The 24,907-nt window shown below is 41.2% G+C and overlaps 3 protein-coding genes across 4 annotated transcripts in view; 2 read left to right on the forward strand and 1 right to left on the reverse strand.

Annotated features, from left to right (window-relative positions):
* LOC139929477 (L-rhamnose-binding lectin ELEL-1-like) overlaps positions 1-1,391 on the forward strand; it is a 6,441-nt gene extending 5,050 nt beyond the window's left edge. The window contains exons 5-6 of the mRNA XM_071922374.2: positions 1-26; positions 1,090-1,391. The exon at positions 1-26 is cut by the window's left edge and continues 96 nt beyond it. Coding sequence (XP_071778475.1) covers positions 1-26; positions 1,090-1,115 — 52 coding nt within the window. The 3' untranslated portion in view covers positions 1,116-1,391. The remainder of the gene's footprint in view (positions 27-1,089) is intronic.
* Positions 1,392-4,771: 3,380 nt separating this feature from the next.
* Positions 4,772-24,907, forward strand: part of LOC139914940 (protein mono-ADP-ribosyltransferase PARP14-like) — a 33,262-nt gene continuing 13,126 nt past the window's right edge. The window contains exons 1-14 of the mRNA XM_078285017.1: positions 4,772-4,952; positions 6,122-6,204; positions 9,455-9,482; positions 9,701-9,769; positions 12,844-13,017; positions 13,843-13,968; positions 14,886-14,987; positions 15,127-17,311; positions 17,956-18,138; positions 19,116-19,206; positions 19,962-20,195; positions 20,638-20,859; positions 21,429-21,540; positions 22,912-23,061. Coding sequence (XP_078141143.1) covers positions 4,772-4,952; positions 6,122-6,204; positions 9,455-9,482; positions 9,701-9,769; positions 12,844-13,017; positions 13,843-13,968; positions 14,886-14,987; positions 15,127-17,311; positions 17,956-18,138; positions 19,116-19,206; positions 19,962-20,195; positions 20,638-20,859; positions 21,429-21,540; positions 22,912-23,061 — 3,940 coding nt within the window. The remainder of the gene's footprint in view (positions 4,953-6,121; positions 6,205-9,454; positions 9,483-9,700; positions 9,770-12,843; positions 13,018-13,842; positions 13,969-14,885; positions 14,988-15,126; positions 17,312-17,955; positions 18,139-19,115; positions 19,207-19,961; positions 20,196-20,637; positions 20,860-21,428; positions 21,541-22,911; positions 23,062-24,907) is intronic.
* LOC139927247 (ras-related protein Rab-14-like) overlaps positions 21,777-24,907 on the reverse strand; it is a 243,161-nt gene continuing 240,030 nt past the window's right edge. For both annotated transcript variants that reach the window (XM_078285043.1, XM_078285042.1), the window contains exon 9: positions 21,777-21,796. The gene's annotated coding sequence lies outside the window, so the exon portion shown is untranslated. The remainder of the gene's footprint in view (positions 21,797-24,907) is intronic.

A 24,907-nucleotide genomic window follows, 5' to 3' on the forward strand; every position in this document is an offset into this window, starting at 1 on the left:
CAACTGTGCCAAACCTGAGCCGGACAGTAAGAACACACACACACGCACACACACACACACACACATACACACACACACACACATACACACTCCCATGTTATTGTCGTCCTTCCTTTGACTTCATTAATGTATCAAAAAGTGTGTTAAAAGCCAGAAATCATTCAGTTGTTGGTATTGATCAACAACTCTATCAACAAATATATTATGGTCATTTTGTGCTATGAGGCAGTAAAAACCTTTAAGCACAAATACAGTCTGAATGAAAATATGTATTTGTACTGAATATGTCTGAGTGTTGGAATTGAAAGGAGAAAGAAATAAGTTTCACTGTTTCAAGAACAAGTGACAGTATTTTTAAATAATGCGGATTGACCAATTTGTTTCACGATAATTCATGAAAAGTCTTGGAACAAGTTGATTTGCATTGGAAATAGTTAGACCAGGTTAGTAACAAGCATATGTTGTACCCAAGGGTGGAAGTAACTAATTACATTTACTCACATGTAATTGAATAGCTTTTTTGTGTACTTGTACTTTTTTGAGTATATTTTAAAGTCAGTAATTTTCCTTCAGTCCATTTTAAATCCATCCATCACAGAACAGATCGTGTCTCTCCATCAGCAACAGAAACTGGATCAACAGAAACTGGATCAATGTAAACTGACAAACTGTGGATCCATTCACAGTGAGAAGAGGAATCTGACTTTACTTTGTTTCTGCACTTTATTTTGTCGTTTCTAATGTTTCCAGTGAAAAGAATCTAGTTTGAACTCTGACCTCTCTCCTTTTAGAATCACATGGAAAAGATCACAGCTAACAACGTTCTCTGTTCTAAAGAGGAACTCAGGAACTTTTACTCTGACGACATTTTAAATCAGACACTTTTTACTGTTACTGCAGTAGATTTTTACACCAGTACTTGCAGAGTAACAGTACTTCTACTGGAGTCGGACATTCTTTCCACCGCTGGTTGCAGCAGTGTTTACCAACACTGTGATGCACCAGCTCAAGTCTTTTATTACATATTTTTGTCATTTTTACCAAATATTAAAATACTAATACTGCTGTTATTTGTGTTTTTCCATACAGACGTTGAACCAGCCGCTGAAGTCTGACTTTCAACATCCAGCATTTAAAGCTTTATTGTTCATCGCTGCAGACAGACAAGACTCCAGCCAGCATCGCCTCAGGTTTCACCATCAGGCCGACCTGCAGGGCAGCGGGTTCAGGACATACAGCGTACTCAAAAGGACGTGGGTTAGAGTCCCACTCACAACACGTCGCCATCTGTTTCTCTACTGTTTTCTGTCTAATAAAGCAGGGAGACCTTGTAAGATATCTAAAATCTTCTCTGGTATGTGAATGAAGATGCTGCTTGGTCTGTATTTGAATTCACACATTTCAAAATCAGTAAAATTGAAAAACGACCCGTCACTTGTTTCTTTGTGTTTTATTTAGCCGAGAAACTCACACAGCTTCACTGAAAAGTAAAGAAGTAAAAGTCTTTCATTCCTCAACACTGTGTGTTTTTTTGGGGGGGAAAAAAAGCTTCCTGATGTTCATTCTTCAATATTTACAAAACCGATGATTGCTTCCTCTGAAATGTTCCTGTTTTGTAAGAAAAGGGTTCAAGATAGATCCATAACATTCACTAGTGAGTTTTACTGATTAGGTTTTTTTTGGGGAACTGAATTAAATCAAAGATAATATAATGATTTTAAAGACCTTTTAACAGAGTAGATTGCAGCATGAAGAAACATGTTGCAGAAACGGTTTGATTGACATATGGTTGACATGTTTTAATGAATTTTGTTACAAAATGAGATTTGGGAAGTCACCATTTGAAAAAGTGACGCCTACTCAGACGAAAAGATTGACTGTTCACACCTACAGTATAACTTCTATACAAAACCATATAACAATTCAGCAGTAAACATCCCAAATTTCATAGTATGAATATCTTGGTCAAAATTATCTCGATGTACGATATTATCTAGATAATTATTAAGATGAAAACTTTAAAAAACAGTACTGTAATATGCTTCAACTACTTAAAAATTAATTTATCATATCAACCACAAGACATTCATGTTTTTTTAAACACATTTTAATGTAAGACTGTAGAACATAATGTAAAATATTTATGTAAAATATTTGACTTTTTTTCTTAAGAAGCTAAATTATAAAATGCTGATTTAGCTTATAAACACTGTAAGGAGAGTTTTAAAGACATTACCTACCTGACGTCCCGTCTGGGAGGCGGAGCCCCGTACAGCAGGCCCACCTGGGCAGACTGCAGGCTGCTGGATTGTTCCTCCTTATTAGTCTGGATTGTCTGAATGATTAGTAAGTTTAGTTTATTAATTAAAGGATGATTACTTCTGTTTAGTAAATGTACGGTGTATATATGTAGCCTATATAATGGCCATTTATTTCTGATAATTGTTATTGTTTATTTAATTAGAATGTTTGGTCATTCAGGTTGGTAGGTCTGTATATATGGATCCTGCTGAATTAATGATCCATTGTGTAAAAAAAAAAGGAATATTTAATGTTGTTGAAATACTTTGAAATTGTGAACAGCCTATTGATTTTGTTCTCTTTTGTTTTGTTACCAGCCAACCAATCCAAGCTAAAGCAAATGCTCTACCTGTAATAAAATGGTGGAACGGATCATCTGTGTCAAGTGCTCATCTGTCCTGATAGACAACCCTCTGAGTCGGTCGCCATTCCTGGAGTCAGCAGCGAGTTATGAGATACAATCATAATGTGGTCATCATTCCAGCTGTAATATTTTACACAAGTAAAAATCCAAAGAACAGCATCTAAAATAAATTCAAGTCAAATGAGTCTCAAATAAAGAGCTGCTGTCCTGCGTCCACTTCAACTCAGTCAGCAACATGTGGAGTACAGAGATTTTTTTTCTTTAATTTGAGCGCCCCCATCAGGCCAATTAGTGAAATGTTTTTAAACGCCAGAACACAGCAGGCTTATTATAGTATTAAGTTTTTATTTTTACATAGTCTTCAATTTTATTTCAGTTTAGTTTCATAGATGTAGTTTTTATTTTTCACAAATGTTTAGTTTTAGTTTTTACTTAGTTTTAGTATTTTGGTAGTGTTGGTGTTTCTTAAAGGGATAATGACAGAACTTCAGAACAGGTATTTTGTATATTTTTACAACAGGTAGGCCTACTGTGTGATACAAACAATAAATCATAAATACTTTTAAAATGTTATTTACATACATCATCATTTACATATTTACAATTTTTCAGTTAGCATTCAGTGAAAATGGCAAAAAATAATTCTCTTTTTTCACTGTCTTTTACCTTGCACATGAACAGAGAGATGAAAACTAAAAACATTCCACATGTAATTTTTATTCTATTTTAGTTAACTTTGCAAGTAGACAATATAGTTTTAGTTTCTTCCACTATCATTTTTATTTCAGTTTGCAACAATAGGCTACTTTTTGACGTCTAGTTTTCATCTTAGTTTTAGTTTTAGTTTTAGTTTTAGTTTACTAAATGATAACACAGAGCCAAGATGCATCTTCCCTCCCAGTTTTGTCAAAATCGGACCAGTGGTGTCGGGTTATTGTAACTGAATAGCTTTTTTGTGTACTTGTACTTTTTTGAGCATATTATATGAAGTAGCTTGTCCATCACTCCATTTTAAATCCATCCATCACAAAACAGACTGTGTCTCTCCATCAGCAACAGAAACTGGATCAACGTAAACTGACAAACTGTGAATCCATTCACAGTGAGAAGAGGAATCTGACTTTACTTTGTTTCTGCACTTTATTTTGTCGTTTCTAATGTTTCCAGTGAAAAGAATCTAGTTTGAACTCTGACCTCTCTCCTTTTAGAATCACATGGAAAAGATCACAGCTAACAACGTTCTCTGTTCTAAAGAGGAACTCCGGAACTTTTACATTTTAAATGAGACACTTTTTACTTTTACTTCTACTTCTACCTATAAAGTAATGGTACTTCTACTTGAGTTGGATGTTTTCGTGCTCTTTCCACCCCTGACCAGAATATCATCACGTTTGACGGACAGCCTGATCCACAGTTTCCACCTCCCATTTTATCACGCAAATATTTCTTCAGATGGGACAAACTCTTTATGAACACATATCTATTTAATGGCCCTGACATGACAAATTACGCCATGACTTGCCATTAAAAGCCAAGGCTGGAAAAAAACAAAAACAAAAAAAAAACGAGGAGTGAAACAAAGTAGCGGATTGCATGTATCTATCGCGCAAATAATTGTGAGTTGTGACAGATGACCCCGATCTGACTAGGGAGGAGAAGAGGCTGTCATCATATTCTGAGTTGAAGTGAAACTCATAATATAATACAGGTGTTGTCATCGAAATATCTTTGTTTGTCTTTCTGTTCAGGACCAAAAAATGTGACTTGATTCAGAGAAACAAAATGCTCTCATGCCGCAATTCTTGCTATTTGGTAGTTTTGCCCTTTATACCTGTGCCTTTCTTGTTACATGTTCCTTTCCCTTACTTTGTTTTGCTTCTCTGCTTGTTTCATGTTATATATGAAAATGAAATTGAAATGAATTGCCTACCTTGTACTGTATACTATGGCTTTGCAATTAAATTAAATTCACAGAATGAAAAAAAAAAAAAAAAAAAAGCCAAGGCTGGAAACAAAAGTGAAACCAGACCGCTGCTGCCTGGCTCGGCTCGGCAGAGAGAGAGAGTCACTCCGTCGCTTCTTTCCCCCAGTGTGGAGTAAAAAACGATGGAGGAACACCCCTATCCCATCACAGTGCAGGGCGGCTGGACCCCGGACCAGTCCAAAGCCGTCAAGACTAAACTTCAGCTCTATTTCCAGAGCAAGAAGAAGTCAAACGGAGGAGAGTGCCGGGTGGAGGCGGAGGACGGCGCCGCCAGAGCGACGGTTCACTTCAAGTCCGAGGAGGGTGAGTCTGTCTGCCGATTAACTACCAGAACCCGTTTCCACTGGACACGATTCAGTTTTAAATAGAAGTTTCTGATAGACGATTTGGCTGTGTCATTTCGACCAGTCCAGCATATAGTTTGTTATTGGGGAGAATCGCTTTTCTGCATGTCATCATCATGGATGGGCCCATGCGAATACATTAAGTCTACGCAGTTTAACACAGTGCATCGTCCCACTGTTAGGTTATTGGCATACTTCCCAGCATGCATTGCAGTTTAGGTAAATTCCTTCTTGCTTGGACAAAGTGGCAGGATGAAGACTTATATGTAAGAAACTTAGGTGATTATAGGTCAGCATCTGATTAAACATGAAAATGCCTAAATATTTTTTGCAGTGTATACAATAGGGACAATAGGTAAAGAATAGAATGGATGATACTTTAATTTTGCATCTCCGGGTTGTGAATATGCTTTTGAATACAGAACATTGTCCTGCTGTAATGAAAATCTCTTGACTAGTATTCTTACTTCTTATATGATCATCTTTAACTAATAATATCCTTGTGAAGCTTTTTACTCTAAAGAAATAATCTGTGACATTTTTATATGAATTTCAGTTCTCCTCTCTCTCTCTCTGCTCTAACACAACAGTGATTCAACCTATATCTAGTTCATACATCTTTTCCATTGTCCATTTGGAATAAACAGAAGAAGAAGAACTGGGTAGTTAGCATGAGCAGTGATAGCCACCATGGCTGAACAGACAAAGAAAAGAGAAACTCAAACTGCATCAACAGAAATCCAAGCTCCGCCCACACTGTTTTGATTGACAGGTGATCTGTGGGAAGCTCAGAGCAGAAACACCACAGGAATGAGGCTGAGCAACAAAGATGGAGAATACATTCCTACAGGGATTTAATAAAGTGTCTGTGGCAGTCAGTAGTGAGGTTATAGTGACCTGATCATACTTAATAATATTTTTTTTCTCCTGTAGTGTCTTTATAATTTAACATCAGGGACTTTTTCCCATGGGGAGTTTTGCATATTACCTTTCCACTGTAAAATCTATAACAGTTTGTTTTTGTAAGGGCTCATCCAGAGTTACACAGTTTAGGTCCTGATCCAGTTACTAGGGAATGATTTGCAGTTATAAAACTTATGAATGCATAATTGTCTCCTTTTATTCCAGTGAGAGAGAGAGTCCTTGCGAGGGAAAACCATGAAGTTACTCTGGAGAATGAAAGTCTGAAGCTGCGTCTGTTTTCTCAATCAGTAAGTAAAGGCTGTTTAAAGGTGCCAGGTGTATCATTTTAACCATTAATATGTCATTGCCAAATGAATAGTGTCACTTTGGTAGAATTAGAATTTATAAATGAGAGCATGGTGAGACGATTGGTCTCCTCTATCTCACACCAGTAGTATTGTTAGTTCTAGTGTTTCTCCACGAAACTACATTTCCCATCAGCCCCATTGCTTCCTGCAGTATTCCACTTAGTTTTAACATGGGTTATTGGCACACGACCGCCATGAAAACCAGAATATAATCTACTCACCAAGACGGAATGCAGCTGGGCTAGTTTGTAGCGTTCAGATTTTTACTTCCTGTTCATTTGAATGAAAACTGACATTGAACATGTTGGTGAACAGATTCAACAACAGATCCTGCTTTTAAGACAACAAAGCATCGTGGGTGCGTCATCATTTTGTGTTTCTATTCTTGGTTTACACTAAAATTTGTATTTAAAACTGAAAGTAGTTCTCTCAAACATTAAGTATCTCTCCTAACTGGTATCCCCCGCTATGTTCTCAGAAGTTGGACCAATGAGATCTCTTTCTTACTAGTGCGTGTGTCATTGTGCGTCGATCTCATTGGTTCAAAATCATCTCTGTGGAGAGATACTTCTATTTGTGTTAATGCAGGTGTACCCAATAAAGTGGCCGGTGAGTGTAGTTATTACCTCCGCCAAGGAGGTTATGTTTTCGGTGCCGTTTGTTTGTTTGTTTGTTTGTCAGCAGGATTACGGAAAAACTACTGGGCCGATTTTCATGAAACTTCGTGGAAGGGTGTAGCATGGGCCAAGGAAGAACCTATTCAATTTTGGAGCGGATCCGTATATTGGTTGCGCTTGCACATTTGCATATCATATGTTATAGGAGCAGCGTCGCCCCTTTATGAGAATAGGGCGGGGCGGAGTGTTTTGTACGTAGTGAGTGTGTGGTGGAGCAAGAGAGAGAGAGCGGCGGCGTGTGACGGCGAATGGATCGGAGCGGAAGGAAAAAGTGTAGCAGAGAAGTTAGCAAATTGTAGCAAGTAGCAAATAAATGTACGGCGAAAGTTACGGTTGTCATAAATAAAGAGTGCAACGTCTCAAGGCCGAGGTGGTGTGAAGGGGGGTTGGTCCCGAAGTAAGTTAGACTTCGGCCCTGGAAGACAACGGAGACTCCCCTGTGCTTCCCGACTACAGTCTGGAGGCTGAGCAGGAAAGACCAACACATAGAAGACTGGACTATTGGCCTTGGCGGAGGTCTGCGCTCTCCGAGTGCCCTTCTAGTTCTGTCTGTATTGGTATATAATGAAATGACTCAGGGCGAGGTTAGGTTTCCTCTCCTGTGAACTCACAAGTGTTTTATATTATATCACTGTTGCACTTTGTACTGCCTCTCTGTTTTCTTGTTCATGGGTTAGTTAAAGTACTTACTAACCACTGAAAACTTTATAGATATAAGTGAAATATTTACTAGGCTAATTGAACCGGAGCAGCCAATATTAGCCTTTTAATAACGGATATCATCCGGTCAGTCGTCAACATCTGATATGAGGTTCCTCCCTGACCACAGCTACAGAGAAACAGTCTGGAAAACCTGACATGACATATTTCTTCTGCTTTTTTTAATTTATAGGTTCAGTAAGATTTTTTGTAAAATAATTATTCATTTAAAGGCAATAATGTATCCCAGAATTGCCCTGCCACTGAATAGGTGTGTATTTTTGTGTGTGTGTGTTTGTGTGTGTGTGTGTGTGTGTGTGTGTGTGTGTGTGTGTGTGTGCACGCGTGTAGGTGTGGGGGGTAGGGTGGTAGGGTTCACTCTGCCTTAAAGAGCTGCTAACACTAAAATCATTTCATCAGTCTGGGTTAGGGTTGTTGTGGTGGGCGGTGTTACCGGTGGCATACGGTCTTGGAGTCCACCCCGGTGTTATTAGCCCCACACCGGGAATACCGTTATTTTGTATTTTGTAAAATAAAAGCACATATTCAGAGCTTCCATGTTCAAGTTAGCTACTAAATAATAAACGGACATACTAACAACATACTGATCACTAATATCTGATCACTAATATGACAGATTAGGATGAATAGGATTAATTATTTGTCCTTACCTAGTGGCAGTAATGTGTCCAGTACAATCCAATGGGAGCCTAAAGAAGGGCAATATGCCAGAATCTGCACTGTGCTCACATTAGAGTGTTGAGCAGCGTTAGAAATCTCTGATTAAAAAGTGTTACCGTTTACAAATGCCGTTAATACAGTTTGGAGAGGAATTTTAAGTTTCACTTTCATCGTAGTGACGCTGACTTTGATAGCGCTTAGACCCTCTAGTGGCGGCAGGCGGTATAACCGGTGTGGCCGGTGTTGAGGAGGGAAACGACACCGGTGTCAAAATGGCACCGTGACAACTCTAGTCTGGGGTTTAGTGTCCCATGATGGTCTAAATGCTGTTTCAAAACTCTGGGGGAAACACTGAATATCGTGTGAAAATGGTCAAATGTGAAATTGAATATCATCTATTGTTTAGCTTCAATACAAAATATCAGTATCAGCTTTGAAAATCCCATATCAGTCGAACCCTGGTCCTCTGTAGCTCAATGGGCAGAGCAAGGCAGTAGCGCTGCCAGGGTGAAGGGTTTGATTCCCACTGGGACCGCACATGCTAAACAAATGTATTCTTGAACCTGTTAGCTGGTTTGGATGAAAGCGTAAACCAAACAGCACAAATATTATGTACACTACCAGTCTAAAGTTTGGACACACCACATTTTTCTTTATTTTTTATTATTTTCCACATTTTTAAATAATAGTAAAGATGTCAAAACTATGAAATAACACAAATGGAATTATGCAATTAAACAAATCAAAACTATCTTATATTTTAGATTATTTGCCTTTATGGAAAGGCAAAGGCTTTGGAAAGAAATTCATACATAGGATCAACTTCACTATTTATATTTGTCAAAGAAACTAATTTCAAGCATTTAAGCAGAAGCCTTTAGATCAAAATGGCTTTAAGAGAATGAAAAACACAGAACATTCAGTCAGGAGGGTCCAGAACTGTTGACTGGTAGTGTATATTTTTTAAGGCTTTTGAAAAAGAAAAAGCGAATGTTCTGCTTATCCACAGATATAATGTGCAGATACAGTACATGTCTTGTGATGCCAGCCTGCATATAACACAGTTTTTCACCAGGCCTGATAAACAGCCATTTCATTATGTGTGATCAGAGCTTCTCTTCTTCTCCTCCCAGATTCCACCAAAAAGTGACGACGTCTCAGGTAAAATTACTTATCATTTAGGTTTTATGATAGCGTGTGGAGGAAATTTCAATCAATATCATATCCTTGATTTTTTTTTATTATTATTATTTTGGGGGGGTGTAAGCTCTTTGACTGTTTTTTTTCCCTCACTCACAAAATCTGGACTTTTTTCTGTTTTTTTTCCTATGTTTTATCATTTTTATACATGCAAATAAATAATTTGATTTTATTAATAGATTTGTCCAAAGATTCCCCTGATTCTAAAGGAGGACCTGGGAATGGAGGCTCTGGAGCAGACAAAGAGGGTAAAACCAAACTTTGTGTGTGTGTGTGTGTGTGTGTGTGTGTGTGTGTGTGTGTCTCGTGTCATGTCTAAGTATTTCCCTTAATTTTACCTTAATTTATAAATCTCTGATTAAAAAGTGTTACTGTTCACAAATACCGTTACCACCATCCCTCACTCACAGTGTCTGCTATTACTTAATGACACCTCCTCTTTGGAGCTAACTACAAAGGATAGGCGTCACTTGTTAGCTGGTCTCACAGCTGCTGAAAGGATGGTAGCTTGTCGCTGGAAACCACCACATGCACTGTCGGTGAGGGAATGGCTCTCTTCCTACCGGGATATAGCACAGCTGGAGCTTTCTACAGCACGATTACATTACGCCAAAACACAAAATATTATTTGCTGGTCAAAGCTACTAGAAAAAAATAGTGTTTTATTATAAATATTTGTGGTTAACTATCTTTTCCAGCTGTGCTTTCATGTATTTGCTTGCTTGCGTACTTTGAATATTATATATACTGGATATACTATATGTACATTCTTTGGTTACTTCATATATATACATATATTTTATGTATACTCTTGGCTATTTCTGTGGATATTATCATGGATGATAGAAGAAATTAGCATAATTATCTAATTCCTTTGTGTCTGAATGCTGCTGGTTTATGTCTATAATGATCATGGGATTCCTGGGTAGCAGGGGGTGGGGTTGGAATGGGTGGGTTGTACTGGTAGTTTTGTTAATGTGTGTTGGCTGTTTTTGTTTTTATCTATGTACACTGTCTTGGTTCATCATGTTAGGGGTTAGAGGGTCGGGGTGGAGTGGGTTGGTGGGAGGAAAACAAGGGAAATGGGGGGGGGGGGGGGTCCGTTGTAGTACACTTTGCTTTGTTTGCCTTGTGTCACTTTTGTGACTGATGGTGCTCCCCCTTCCTTATACACACAATAAATAATTGATCACAAAAAAAAAAAAAAAATACCGTTACACCGTTATTACTGTTAACACTTATGGGTTTAGATCAAATTATAGAATTTTAAGTTTCACTTTTGTTTTTCGTGACTCTGACTTTGATAGCACTTACACCCTCTAGTGGCAAAAGGCGGTTTAACCGGTATGACCAGTAAATAATCTGTATCGGCCTTCAAAAATCCATATCTGTCGAACCCCACTAGATAATCATAAACGTTATTTATATAGCAACAATGTTACAAAGTGCTTCACAAAAGGATAAAATACAATAAAACAATAATACAATATAAGTGAGTAAAATGAAATAAAAAAATAAAATTCACACAGAGACAAAAGCTTTTCTAAAAAAATAATGTTTTAAGAAGAGATTTAAAAGCAGTGACAGATTTAGCAGACCTAATCCCAGCAGGTAACTCGTTCCAGAGTTTGGGGGCCCGGACTGCAAAGGCCCGATAGCCCTTAGTCACCAGCCGGGCGCTGGGAACAACCAGAAAGCCACTATCAGCCGATCTAAGAGTAGATCTTTGATATTGTCATAATGCTTACATTTAGTGCGACTGTAGATAAATTGAAGGAAAGAGGTATGTCAAGCTCATTTTATAGTTGTAACGTAAAGCACAAATGTAAAGAACGCAGCAGCACTTACATTTAAGTTTTCATACTTCTGCGTTGATGTGCACGTAGCTGGTTGAAATACTTCTTCTGCAAGCCTCTCTTCAAATTGTTTCATCTTGACCGCAGTTTGTTGTGGATGGAAGTGGACAGCTCCCCAACAACACACATCATGATCGCCCCTGTGATCAATGTAACGAAGGCGCACTTCGTTACTAATCCTTTGCACTATTTGCACATTTGTATTGTATACTTGATTTATTGAATGGTTTGCACAGCATAGTTTGCACAGTAACATTTGCACAGCATTAATAACTGCAAACCGAGTCATGATTTAAAGTATTTTATTGAATATATATTTTACTAAACATTTTAAGTTTGTTTGTGTGAGTTGTTTTATCTTGTCCTGCTGGAGCAGTTACTCAGCATGGGCAAGGATTGAAGCTCCACCTGAAGGAAACAAACAAATGTTTAGTACTTAACCTGACATGGAATGGGTTTTCATTGTTTGGTTGAATGTCATGATTTGGTATGGGCAAGTGCAATATTTCAAAGTGCAACACCTTAAGTGCAATATATATATTTCTAAGTGCAATACTATAGTGGTGCAATGTAAGTGTTCTAATTGTTGGTTCATGCAATCACTTACCTGTGCTGTCTTGTCTGTGTTCCAGGGTGTTTGGGCAAAGGAGTTCCCCAGGGTGTCCGAGCACCTATATATAGTTCCGGAAGGGACCATGTGATGGGATAGCAGAGGGGGGGTGTTGTGTGTGTGTGTGTGTGGGTGTGTGGGTGTTTGAACTAAAATGTATATTGTTTATATGTTGCAGTATTTATTGTTTGAGAGCAACATCTATTTTAACTGTATGTATTCGATAGATATGTAGAATGGTAGGTTAAAGGAACAGTATATTGTATTGTTGAATGCTATTGTTCAAGTGACCCCTATAGTTGGTAGCATCCAGGTTAATTACCTGAGGCAGAGTATAAAAGGCTGCCAGTGTTCATCTGACTCTGCTGTTGGTAGGACCCTGGAGAGCTGCTCACAGCCATGCCTCTCATTTTTGCAAACTAGTTTTGTTTTGTCTTGTTATGTCATCTTTGTGGGTGAATAAACACCTTTGGTTGCAACGTACCACCGCCTCTTTTGCTGTGAATCCAGCCGCTAATCGGGTCAAGCCTAACAATCAACTAATCAGAGTGCGTGACTCTGCGTAGACTTGACGCGAAGTTGAGGTTTTTAGGCAGGTACGCAACACCTACGCGGAGACCCTTTTCAACCCCAAATACCCCTCAAATAGCATCAGTTTACGTGTGGAGACGCTATTTTCATTAAAATGTGCCTCACTGAGGGGGAGAGGAAAGCAGAGAAGGGGAGGATGTGGAAGAGAGGGCAGATATGGGAGAAAAACACATGTTGGTCTGACCAAAATATCAATACTGCCAAAAGTGAGTTTTGCAGGCATTAAGAAAGGTAGAAATGATTTTTTTTTGTTTTTTCCTCTCAGAAGCGCAGGCTGTCCAGAGCTTGTCTGTGGTGTTGGACAACGTCTCAGACAGCATGTCCAGGGATTTGCTGTTGATGCTGGTGGAGAACGTGTCGGGGCTGGACGAGAGCAGCTACAGCCTGGAGATCATCTGGGAGGCCAACAGAGCGGTGGTCACCTTCAACAACCCCACTGGTACGAAACAACACGCCTGCAGTTACCATGCTGCAGTCAGGACCACCTTACCCCGCATTCAGGTGGTGTCGGATTTACGGTCTGAAGTGGAGTTTCTGACCAGGAAGTGCCACAAGAAAACCTTATTCTGTCGGATGAGTCTGAGAAATCAGGATTGCAGATGCAGCACAAATTGGCCAAGTTGTGACATAATGGCTGTTTCCAACATGGCTGAACAGAGCACAGTCATACGTTAACGGAATAAATTTCATACAATAAAGCTGAAAGTGAACCACAAGTACAAATTTAACAGACATGGATATTCCTGATAACTATAATGCTGCGGCATTCAATGTCCTGTGATATTTACATTCATAATCCCCTGAAATAGCTTAAAGGAATAGTTCACCCAAAAATTATCTACTCATCCTCATGCCAGTACAAACTTGGGTAAGTGTTTTTTCTTCATACAATTTACCTGGAGATCTCCAGGCTCACTCCCGGAGAAGCTTTCTTCCAAACAACTGCAGTAAATGGAGTCCACTCCTTCGGCCTTATTTCATGAAAATCTCGTCAATCGTCATTGTACTTACTTCCGCATTACCAAACTTCACGAGATGGAGGTTGCGTACTGTCGCACACACAAACCTTGCGCAGCCACGGCGGCCGCGCAAGGTTTGGTAATGCAGAAGTAAATACAATGCCAATTGACTTGATTCTCATTAAATAATGGATCAAATTTAGTTTTTTTCCACTCACAGAGCGATCGTATGGCGTCAGAAGACTTGGATTATGCTACACGATAAGATTGTTTAGATTTGGAGGAGTAACAGATATATTTTGCAGATGTGGAGAGGTTCCTCACTGTGAGCCAGAGCAGCATGAAGCTCCAGAGACACGGACTGACCGCTCGGCTGCTGGAGGCAGCAAAGAGCGTCCGAGTCGAGAGTCTTCCTCCCACCGTGGTGAAAGGTAACACCACTCTAATACATGCAAATCTGGCTCATGTGTCATGCTCCAAAATAGCCAGTCAGAGGTGAATACCAAAGTCAGAATCACTTCATTTGCCAAGGAGAATAAATGTACAGTGAATTTTCTTGCCACAGAGATATCCTGACAAATTCAATACAATATACAGGGTCTCCCAAAGGAAATGTGTTAGTTAAGGAGGTGGTGGTGGCTGTGGGCGGGGGCAGGGCCGCCGGGTATCTTGCCCGTGTCTGGGACAAAATTATCCCATATTCAGCTTCTATAAATACCATCTAAAGTTCTCACAAATGTATACTTTTGACTAAATATTCCAGAAATTTATGGACAATTAGAGGGAACTCCTGGGTCCTCCCTGGTCCCAGGGCCCGGAACAGCTGACCCGGTTGTCCGGGTCTGGGCAGGGACACCGTTTTGTAAAGTCCATGGACATAAACTCCAATCAGTTACTTTGTATTGTTTTTGAGAAGTCAAACAATGGCTACCAGTAGTTACATGTAGGGAAAAGGTAGTGCAAAAGTCATGGTTTGCAATCGCAGGAAAGAAACAAGTTGAGGTCTTTATCTCACTTGTTAATGTAGCCAATTATCAACATTCACATAATTACGCTACTCCTAAAATCTTAAGACAGTTCAGTCAGTACTTCTGGTTGAAAGGTTTTAAACATTTCAAAGATTTCAAAATATGCAAATACATATCACACTATAAAACTTGTATAACTTGTATTCTTTTCAACACATGGGGAAGACATATTGTTGGCGAGTTAAAACCCCTTTTCATCTTTTCAACCCTTTACACAAGTTTCCTGTTTGCAACATTTATATTATAGCAGTTAAAAATGTGGGTATTTGATGTTTGTATTCGTGGTAAGTTGTCCTAACCATGTCTGTATTCCTTTACAGAGATGCTGGAACTCTTCTTTGAGAAGAGCTGGGTTCTGCCAGTCAACATCATCATGATCCCAGAGGAACAGGCTGCCACTGTCACTTTTGATGACCCAGAAGGTAAAAACCTGTTCTTTGAATTAGCTCCAGAACTGTTGTTTGACCTACTGTTCCTTAAAGTGTATTCTTACTTTACACTTAATGCAATATAAATCTACTAAACACTAATTATATGATTATATTCCCGTTATTGCTGCAGTTGTGAGAAGCATTTCCAAGAAAGAAGACCATCTTATCCGCACAGTCCCAGTCAAGCTGTATCCGTACTACGAGTCCCTGGGCACCGCCCTGTATGGCAAAGAGAGACCAACATGGAAGATGCCTGAGCCTTTCACAGAGAGCGTTCACCACGTTGTCTGGAAATTCCTCCTGATGAAGAAACTGTTAAAAACCATCAATGAACAGATGAGTCCCTACTTCTGCAGTGTGGACTTGGACAAACCAGAGGTGAAACTCAGCCCTCTCCCTACCTTGTTGAGGCAGAAAGGTCTTACTGCAAGACATGTGGATGAATGGATGGGCAAAGCCTTGGAGGCCTTCCGTCAGCTCTTGGCTCAGTATACAGCCTTTGAGTGTGCAGCGAACGCTCCAGCATGGAAAGCAGCAGAGAAAGACGTCCGTTCGGTCGTGAAAGAAGATGCCGTCCTGGTGATGGATGCATCCAGGGGGACTTTGACCGTGGCAGGCCGGGCTGACGATATGAAACGGATCAGGGCTCCTGTGGAGAATATTGTTCTTAGGGCCATGAATCAGATTGAACGGCAGAGGGATGGTATTTCGGAGGTGACGGATATGTCCCCTGCTATGTTCTACATCCTGAAGCAGGAAGGGTTGCAGAAGGCAGCGTTGGACATTTCCCCTGAGTTGATCCTCTCCTACCGAGAAGACACCAAGAAATTAACCATTTCAGGACTTAGCAAAGAGGTTTATCAGGTGAAGTCTTGGATCTTGGAGAGGAACATGAAGATGAGTAAAAAACAGCTGAATGTGGACCCGCATCTCCTAGACTTCCTCAAGACAGTGGATTCCATGGAGATGTCGCAGGACCTGTTCACGTCCCAAGGCATAAGTGCCGTCTACAGTGTTGAGAGCAGAGGAGTTGTCCTGACAGGAAGCTCTGATAGCATCCTTGCTGATGCTGAGAGGAAGGTGAAGATGGTTTTGTCCCTGCAGACTCTGGATGTGGAAGATCAGGAAGTGATGAGAATGCCCAAGTGGATGGAGTTTAACCAACAACTTTTAGACACCTACAACTCCTCAAAAAAGAGAACAGTGGTTATCCAGACCCACCCAGAGAGAAGAGACAAAATAACAGTGGCCGGCTTCCTTAATCCAGTGAAAGAGGTCAGCCGCAGCCTGAATGAATTTGTTGTGAATTACTCACGAGTCCAAGAAGCCATTCGTGTCAAGTCCCGTGCTGTGGTTCAGTTCATTCAGGAGAAAAAAGACTGGACCAGTATTGCCAAAGCTGATGAGGTGACAGTCCATTTCAATTCCACAAGGCCAAGAATCAACATCTCTGGTGCTCGTCTTCATGTCCAGAAAGCCAAGGCCTCCTTTCAGGAATTGGCTGCTTCTCTCTTCACTGACGACTTCTCAGTCGACAAACCCGGGGCTAAGAAGTATTTCCTGTCTCAAGGAAGCCTGTTTCTGTCTACAGTAATGAAAGAGTTGAGCTGTGTGGTGGTGCTGCGTCCAGAGAATGAAGAGGAAGAGGAGGAAGAATACTATGAGGAAGAATATGGCCTTGGAACGTCAAGCTACTGCAAAGTGCAGACAGCCAGTGGAGTTCTGATTTCAGTCAGCAAGGCGGACATCTGCAGCTTCAACGTCGACGCAGTGGTCAACGCAGCCAACGAGGACTTGCAACACATCGGGGGCCTGGCTAAGGCCCTGCTCGAGGCCGCAGGACCACAACTGCAGAAACTCAGCAACGACTACATCTCCAAAAACGGCCGTCTACGTCCAGGTGACACCGTGGTAACAGATTCATGTAACCTGCCTTGCAAGTATGTAGTACATACAGTTGGTCCGCGGTTCTCTGATTCTGACAAGAAGACGGCAGTGTCACGTCTGAAGCTCGCTGTTAAAGAAAGTCTGAGACAGGCAGCGGCATTCAACTGCTCCACTGTTGCTTTGCCGGCAATCAGCTCTGGTGTGTTTGGCTTTCCTCTTGAACTCTGCGTTGAGACCATAGCTCAGGCAGTGCGGGAGTGCTGTGAGAGTCGGGGAGGTCTAGGCTCGTTGACTGAGATTCACCTGGTGGACAACAACGATAACACAGTGAGATCCCTGGCCAAGGCTGTAAACAGAGAGTTCTCTGACCTTGGACCTGAGATGACATTACCAGAGCAGGTAGACGGAAGAGGCAGAGGGTCTTCAAGGTAAATTAAAGTAAAGCAGATCATTATAACAACCTTTATTCTTGATTAGGATATGATAAAAATATATGACATTTGGTCCCAGTGGGATTGGAACCTCTAACCCTGGCAGTGTTGATGCACACCAACAGATTGCAGGGACAGTGGTGGAAATTAACTAAATGGAGTATTGTCACTATTTGCTATGTATCCCACATTTCAATAATATTAACTGTTGGAGTGGTTGTCAACTTTTTTGGCAAGTATCTCCCTAAAAAAAGGAAATGGCTACTTGGAACATGTGGGCATGCATGCATAGAAAGGTGAACCGGGACAGCAAACAATGATTTTACTTTTACTTTATTGCAAATATTTCACTTGATTGATTATTGGAGGGCTTGTATAGCTGGAAAATATTTAGCTATCATCATTTGCCAAGTAAAATGCATTTATATAATATTTTCTTATGTTAACTTAAAATGCATCACTTCCTGCATGCCAGGATTTTTCCATGAAAAGACCTACTAGACAAAACAGATGTAGCAAATGCAAAGGTTTCATGAACTAGCTATAGGTGGAAGTATGTTAGTTATCAGTCAGTCAGTCCAATAGAGAGTAGTAGTGTTTTTATGACACTGCTTGATCCCTGATTGTTTTTCTCCTCTTAGAGGGTCTTGGGGGAGAGGTCAGGGGGGCCATGGTGGCCAATCACCCAGGGGCCATAGGATGAGCGAAGGAGGAGGACAACGAGGAGGTGGAGGAGCTGACAGGAGAGGAACTGGATCTCAGAGAGGCCTGGGAGCTCTGAGCCCCAGGGGAAACTTCAGGCCTGCTGGAGCAGAGAGAGCAGGGTAAGGGGCATTATTTCGGCTCCAGAGCACAGAGAAGTCTGTAGTTAACGCTTTGGATTTGTTATGACTCCCCCGATCCATGGCTGACAAAATCTCGCGGGGTGACTGGTTACCAAAACCCTGTCCAATAAGCAAGCTACTTGTGACTCCATGTGACTTTTGTGTACAAGCCCTGGTTCGATTGTATTTGGGCAGTGTGAACCTGAATGAACCAAATACAAAAACGTTACAAAGTAAACTTTTCATCTATGATTCGGACCAAAGCAAACAAACTGTAGGTGTGATCGCACCCTAAGAGGTTGAGTCACAATTTGTGGAAGCAAACAATCAGTCAAGACCACATTAGTCAAGTCCAAGTCAGTTCCAAGACCAGGTGCAAATGGGGTCAAGACCAAATGAAAATCAAGACCAGAGCGAATCCTATTGAAGAACAAGACCAATGTATTACATGTCTTTCCAAATAAAATAATGATTGCAAATTCGCTCTGAACCTTACCCTTCAACATCCAACAAATCAGTGCAAAGGATTATGACAAATCAGGGCACAGAATTGAAGACCATTAAATACACAGGTTTCTACAGGTGAAATCCCTTAAATTGTTTGTAGGGGTGGGGAAAAAGTAAACCAACCCTTGATAAAATTACCCACTTTTTACATTTTTAGAAAGGCAGGAAAAAGTTGACATCAGCAGCCCATAGTGGTAGCTAAGTCCAAGTCAAAATAGGCATGAGACCGAGATAAGTTCAAGAGTCAAAAAAGTGTTCTTGAGACCAAGACTGGACTGGACTGATTCATTGATTGATTGATAGACCTTGCGTTGCCATTTTATTGCTATCTTGCTAGCCAGCCACCTTCTGCCCCATTTTCCTCGATGTCTGAATAACAACAGTCCTTACAACAAAATTCTGGTCCCATTAAGACTGAACTTCCTCAGTGTGATGACATCATTCTTGAGTAGTTCTCTTACTGGTTCTAGGTTTGGGAGGGTGGAGCAGGACAGAATCACCACGGTCACACCAGAGGGTCTGAAGATTGTTCTTAGGAAGGGAAATATCCAAGACCAGTTTGTGAGTACACACCCTGATTTCCCTTTTTGATACCTTTTAAAGCATTATTTAAATAATTCTATAGATTTTTTTAAATGTACTCACTAATTTAATGCACTCATGGAATTGTCAGGTGCTTCGGATAAAAACATCCACTAGGTGGCATAAGTGAGGTTTTGTGAAAAGTGCTGTATACAACCAACCTTGCTTTATTGCATTCCTTCCTTTATCATCATTATATTGCTAGCCCTTGGCTACCATTTTTCAGACTGGGCTTGGACAACATTGCCCTTGAAGATCAGAATTTGAATGTGGTTTAATGCAGATGTTTTGGAACCAGAATGACACCCTAGACTACTGACTAAAAACAAAAGGTAATATGGCCTTTGCCATCAGGGCTTCTAGACTGTCTAGACTGTCCCTGACCTTGCTTAGGCTATCACTTCCTAAATCACTTCCTAAACTTACTTTTATAGATTTGCTTTTATGTAATGATCCTTTATGGTCATTTTGATGAAATAATACATAGCACAAACCTTTAGTGACTCTGGGCCTTAGTGTCTTGCTCAAGGACGCTTCAGCAGGGCAGACATTGGCTGACATGAGAGGCTTGAACCCTGGTCCTCCAGTTGAAGGATGGTCTCTCAAACCACAATGTCACCTAATGTACAGGAATTGGTCTTGGTGTCACTGGTGCAGTGTGTCAGAGGAGCCACTGGTTCACTATGGATTAACGTCACAAACTCACTGTACGACTCTTTGGTTTTGGTCCCCAGACTGACGTTATCGTCAACACTATCTCAGAGAACCTGAACCTGAACCAAGGAGCCATCTCTAAGGCGATCCTGGAGGCGGCCGGGCCTGGACTCCAGTCGGCCGTCAGGTCGGAAGCCAGGGCAGCCACGCAGTACGGTGATGTCATCATCACCAACAGCTTCAACCTGAAGTGTCAGAAGATCTTCCATGCTGTTTGCCCCTTCTGGGACAATGGAGCTGGCCGGGCAGAGAAGGTGAGTGTTTTCAATATAACATATTATATTATCATTATATTCTCATGAAATTATATTTTAGACAGCTGATAGTCGTATCCATAACAACTTTAAATGAATGTAACAGTAGGGTAAACTTAAATTCCTCGATTGGCAATATTACTAGGACCAATAGCAAGGACAGCAAGGGTTGTTATATTTGGTATAATTGAGAGCAAGGATGCAATGTGAGGAATTTAAACATACTTAGAAGCCTTTTTAACAGCCAGTTGGAGGATTTGAACCAGCAACCTTCCAGGGGCAAGTCAGATTATCTGACATTCAGGTTACCACCATCCCCATGAGTTTATGGAACTCATTTTACCATCATGTTACACCTCTGTACCACAGCTCGTCTACCCCACAGACTTTGTATTTCATGTTTTGTCTTACTTGTTTTGTCAATGTCTTCTCTTTATGTCAGGAATTAATATCAATCATCAGATATTGCCTGGGAGAAGCTGAGAAGCTTCAAATGGCATCGCTGTCTTTCCCAGCCATCGGTACAGGCAACCTGAGCTTCCCCAGAGATCTGGTGTCCAGACTGCTGCTGGGGGAGATCCAGACCTACAGCAGCAGAAGAACTCCACAACATCTGAGAGAGGTGGCCATTGTGGTGCATCCCAGTGACAGCCAAACTGTTGATGTGAGTTTCCATTTTGTTCACAGCCAGCATGTTCTGAGCAGTTTATTCGAAATCTGCAGTGTTTCCTCCTTTAGTTCAGTTCGTTTGTCCAGGTGAGAACAATGTAATTTGATCTCTGGTGGCACCAAGTAACGGCACAGAGAGTATCAGTCCTCTAACAAGAGAACTGCGGTGTAGTTCATTAGGAGAGAGAACATAATATGTACCAACTACAGGCAGCAATCCCAAAACGCAAGGGATTATGGGTTTAAGAAGATGGATGTTGACGTCTGATAGACAGTATTTATATTTGGAAAGCCTAGCCTGGCATTTGACTACGGCCATACATTTATTTTATTAAAAATATCATAGCATGGAGTCTACGACAGACACAGGTGCAACACAGGTGTAACTTTTGTTAGGCAGCTAACGTTGTTGAACCCTGATCACCTGTAAGGGAAGGCAAATCACCAAGAAGAACATGAACACTTTGCAGGGAATTGCAAAGTTGGTCAAATTGTCACTGAACAGGAGCCTGAGCAGGGAGTCAAGCTGTGGGATGTGGGATCAAGTTATTTTCTGTTTGTCAGTGTTTTACCAGGGAGTTCAAAGGTCAGACCCAGGGAAACATCTCACATGAAGCAAGTGATTTTGACCAATCACCACGAAGACAGCCACCCATCCAATCACAACAGTCCTCAGGTAAGAAGTCTCTTTGTTTTCAACCTTTACTTATCCATGGAGGGGTTTTTCCTGAGCATGCATACTCACTTTCTGCACTATCCTGCTTCACATTGGGTCCACTTGTAATTGCCACCGCCGTACGCCGGATGCCCCACTTCGACCTGACGGCCGAGACCGGCGCTGACGTAACCAGCGCTCTGCTATTGGCTGAGATACTGAACGGAGTTAGAAAGAGAACCAGACAAAACACAAGCAGGCTGAGGATTCACGTTTTCTCTTGCAAGATGTGATATAGCTTATAATGCTTTTCTGTCCTTGTGCCAACATGTTTTGTGTTTACACCACGCAGCTGCTGGAATAAGGAGTCTTGTTGTAAAATATAAAACCAACACCCACCGGCTGCCTTTTCCACTTGATTTTAGCGGCAAACTCAGCCTTCGTCAAGCTGAGCGCCCCGGCGTGAATAACAAGTGGACCCAATCATACAGTACACACCTTCATTCACACTTGGGTTGTGTTCACACCAATACAACCACAGACTTCTGCTACTGGCCACTGAGCAGCTCCACTCACACAGTTCAGGACCCTGCACAGGTTTTTCAAGCCAGTCGGTTTTTCAAACCAACAACTTTCTGGTCACAAGCCTGCTTCTTGTTCAGGAGTGACAACAAAAGTAAACACTGTTAGCTCATCACCTCTTTCCTCCTGACCGTTTTCCCCCTTGTGTAGAATGGTTTAAACATCCTATCAATGCACAGAAATCACCCAATTTCTGTGTTTTGTCAGGTAGGAAGAGGTGATAATGTTACAGTCTTTAGTTTTGTTGTAGCATGTCCCTTTAATCAGTAGTAACCACTCTCCAAACAAACCTTACTGATGTGGAAGAAAACTCAGGGTGAAAGAGTGGCAGTTTGACAGGTTATTCAATCTGCAGGTTGGGAACCCGAGTTTTATAGTGTTGAATATTCATGATTATGTTAATGCAGATAGAATATAATAAAGCTATAGTCAAAAAGTATAAGGTCATATGAACAAGACTGAACAACCAATGATAATTATAGTTCTAGAACTTTAAGGAGCTGTGTAATAAGAGGTGACCGCCTTCTTCTAGAAAACAAGTTATTATTTTGCCAAGGCCACTTGGTCAGTGTTTCTATGAGATTTGTACATTTGCACATTCGGGACTCACAGTTCTGTGAGAAAAGATGACTTTAGATCCACTACTGTTATCCAAACTACTGGCCAGCCTTGAAAAACAGTTTTGTGGTTTAATTTTAAAGTAATGCTCTCACATGATTTCTTTAGTAATGACAGCTAATAGCTAAGCTGTGTGTGTGTGTGTGTGTGTGTGTGTGTGTGTGTGTGTGTGTGTGTGTGTGTGTTTGTCAGCATCCTTTGGCAAGGTATCATCCCCCTCCCTTGGTATGTACAAGATGCAGATGGGTCATCTCACCTTGGAGGTGTCATCTGGTGATATCACCAAGGAGACCAGTGATGTCATCGTTAACTCCTCCAATAAGGACTTTAACCTCAATACAGGTGACTGTCCCTCCTCACGGTGCTGTGGCTGGTAAATGTTTAACTCTGGGTTTTCCCTCATCCTGATACGTCAGTCTCTTCCTCAATTTGTATGGGAGAGAATGTGATATCAAACACCATGCAGAGTCAGAGTAACTTAAAGAGTGACAGGTCTGCCAGTTTCAGTCCCTTCAGACCTTTTCCAAATCATTAGGGTCCTCCACAGATTGGAGTTTCAATTATGCAGACAGAGCTCCTCTGGAGGCAGAAATTGAGGCGTAACTCAACCAATGAACACCAAAATTCTCACCAATGAGAGTTTTTGGTGTGCAAGTTATGTCAGGTGCACATGTCAAATTTAACGACTGTAGTTTCACTTTCACTTTTTTTTTTTTGCACTTCACTTTCTGTCAGATTTGACGACTAGGCACCACAGAGGATCTAACAGAGAATCTACACCAGAGCTATTCAACCGTGTGCCATGGAGGGTCGAGTCTATGCAGGTTTTCATTCCAACCACAGACTACACCTGGGCTGATTATCAATACGCGTTCTTGTGCATTCTTGTGTCCTCCGTGACGCGTTTTACATAATATCTAACCGCCGAAGCACGATTCCAAATCAAAAGAACGACAGGACGGAGGACGGATAGAAACCCCGGAAGTTTCCTTGCCAACCTCAAAATATCGAGGATGCATCGGGTGGAGACTTGACCGACGAGAACGAATTGAAAGCCCCAAGATTCATTGCGACAACGGCGAGCAGCGCTGTAGTCTACAGTACAGAGCCAGTTAACAGCTGAGGAAATTAACAGCTGTGTGTCTTAATTAATCACGCACGCGAGGTGAAGCACACAGTCCATCTCAAATTGCAAGGAAGCTTCTCTGTGCTTACTTTCTTGAGAAGAACGTTCTCCACAAGGACACAAGTATCGACTTGGCGTTCTTGGTTTTGATAATCTAATTAGCACACCTTCAGCCAGAGAGGAGGAATCAGTGAAACCTGGTGCAGTCTGTGGTTGGAATGAAACCTGCATACACTCAGCCACCGTGGGACACGGTTGAATAGCCCTGATCTACACGATTCCCTCAGCCTGTCATGGTGTGCTATGATTTTCCTAAAACTTTTAGGATTATGCAAATGAAGGCTATGACTGACAATCCTAGGTCACCTAGTGCGTCCTTAGCTTTAGGTAACTGGCAAACGTGAATGGAAAAGAAGTTTTATGAGATCATGGCACGCATAATCTTGGAAGGTCAGCAGCTAGCTAACTAGCTTACCTAGATAGCTGTAGGCTAGTATGGCTAGTTTGACCTTACTAACCTAGATAACTTAGTATCTTAGCTAGATTGGATTTTTCAGTTAGTAGCAGAGCGCTAGGCTTCATAATGTTAGCTTCTTCCTCTCTTACCTCTTGTCTTTCTCACTGGGCTTCAGTCTAACGTTACAGCTCCACTACCAGCGCTGCCATCAGCATTGCGCCAATATGACGTTTTGACTTTTGAATGGATACACCAGAAGACAATCAATATCAAATTTTTGTCAATGCGTGTGTCAACCATCGTGAATTGAACCTCAGCGTTTTTTTTTAGTTTGGACGCAGCCATTGGACGCAACGCAATGCAGCGTGAGCAGTGGAGCATCTTTCAGTGCTTTCAGAGGAATTATTCCTTCGGTGCCTGACGCCCGATGGCTATATCAGGGCCGTAATGTTACTTAGACAGAAAGCTGTTCTTTGGCTCCGCACACTGAGGTTTAACTGAACCAATCAGATTACTTCTGCTTCCAGAGCTGCTCTGCCTCTGAGAAATGTTTGTAGAACTAAAACTTCAGTCTGCCTGTTATTCCTTAGAATAGAAAATCAATT

This window comes from Centroberyx gerrardi, chromosome 8, assembly GCF_048128805.1.
Source record: "Centroberyx gerrardi isolate f3 chromosome 8, fCenGer3.hap1.cur.20231027, whole genome shotgun sequence".
Lineage (NCBI taxonomy): Eukaryota > Metazoa > Chordata > Actinopteri > Beryciformes > Berycidae > Centroberyx > Centroberyx gerrardi.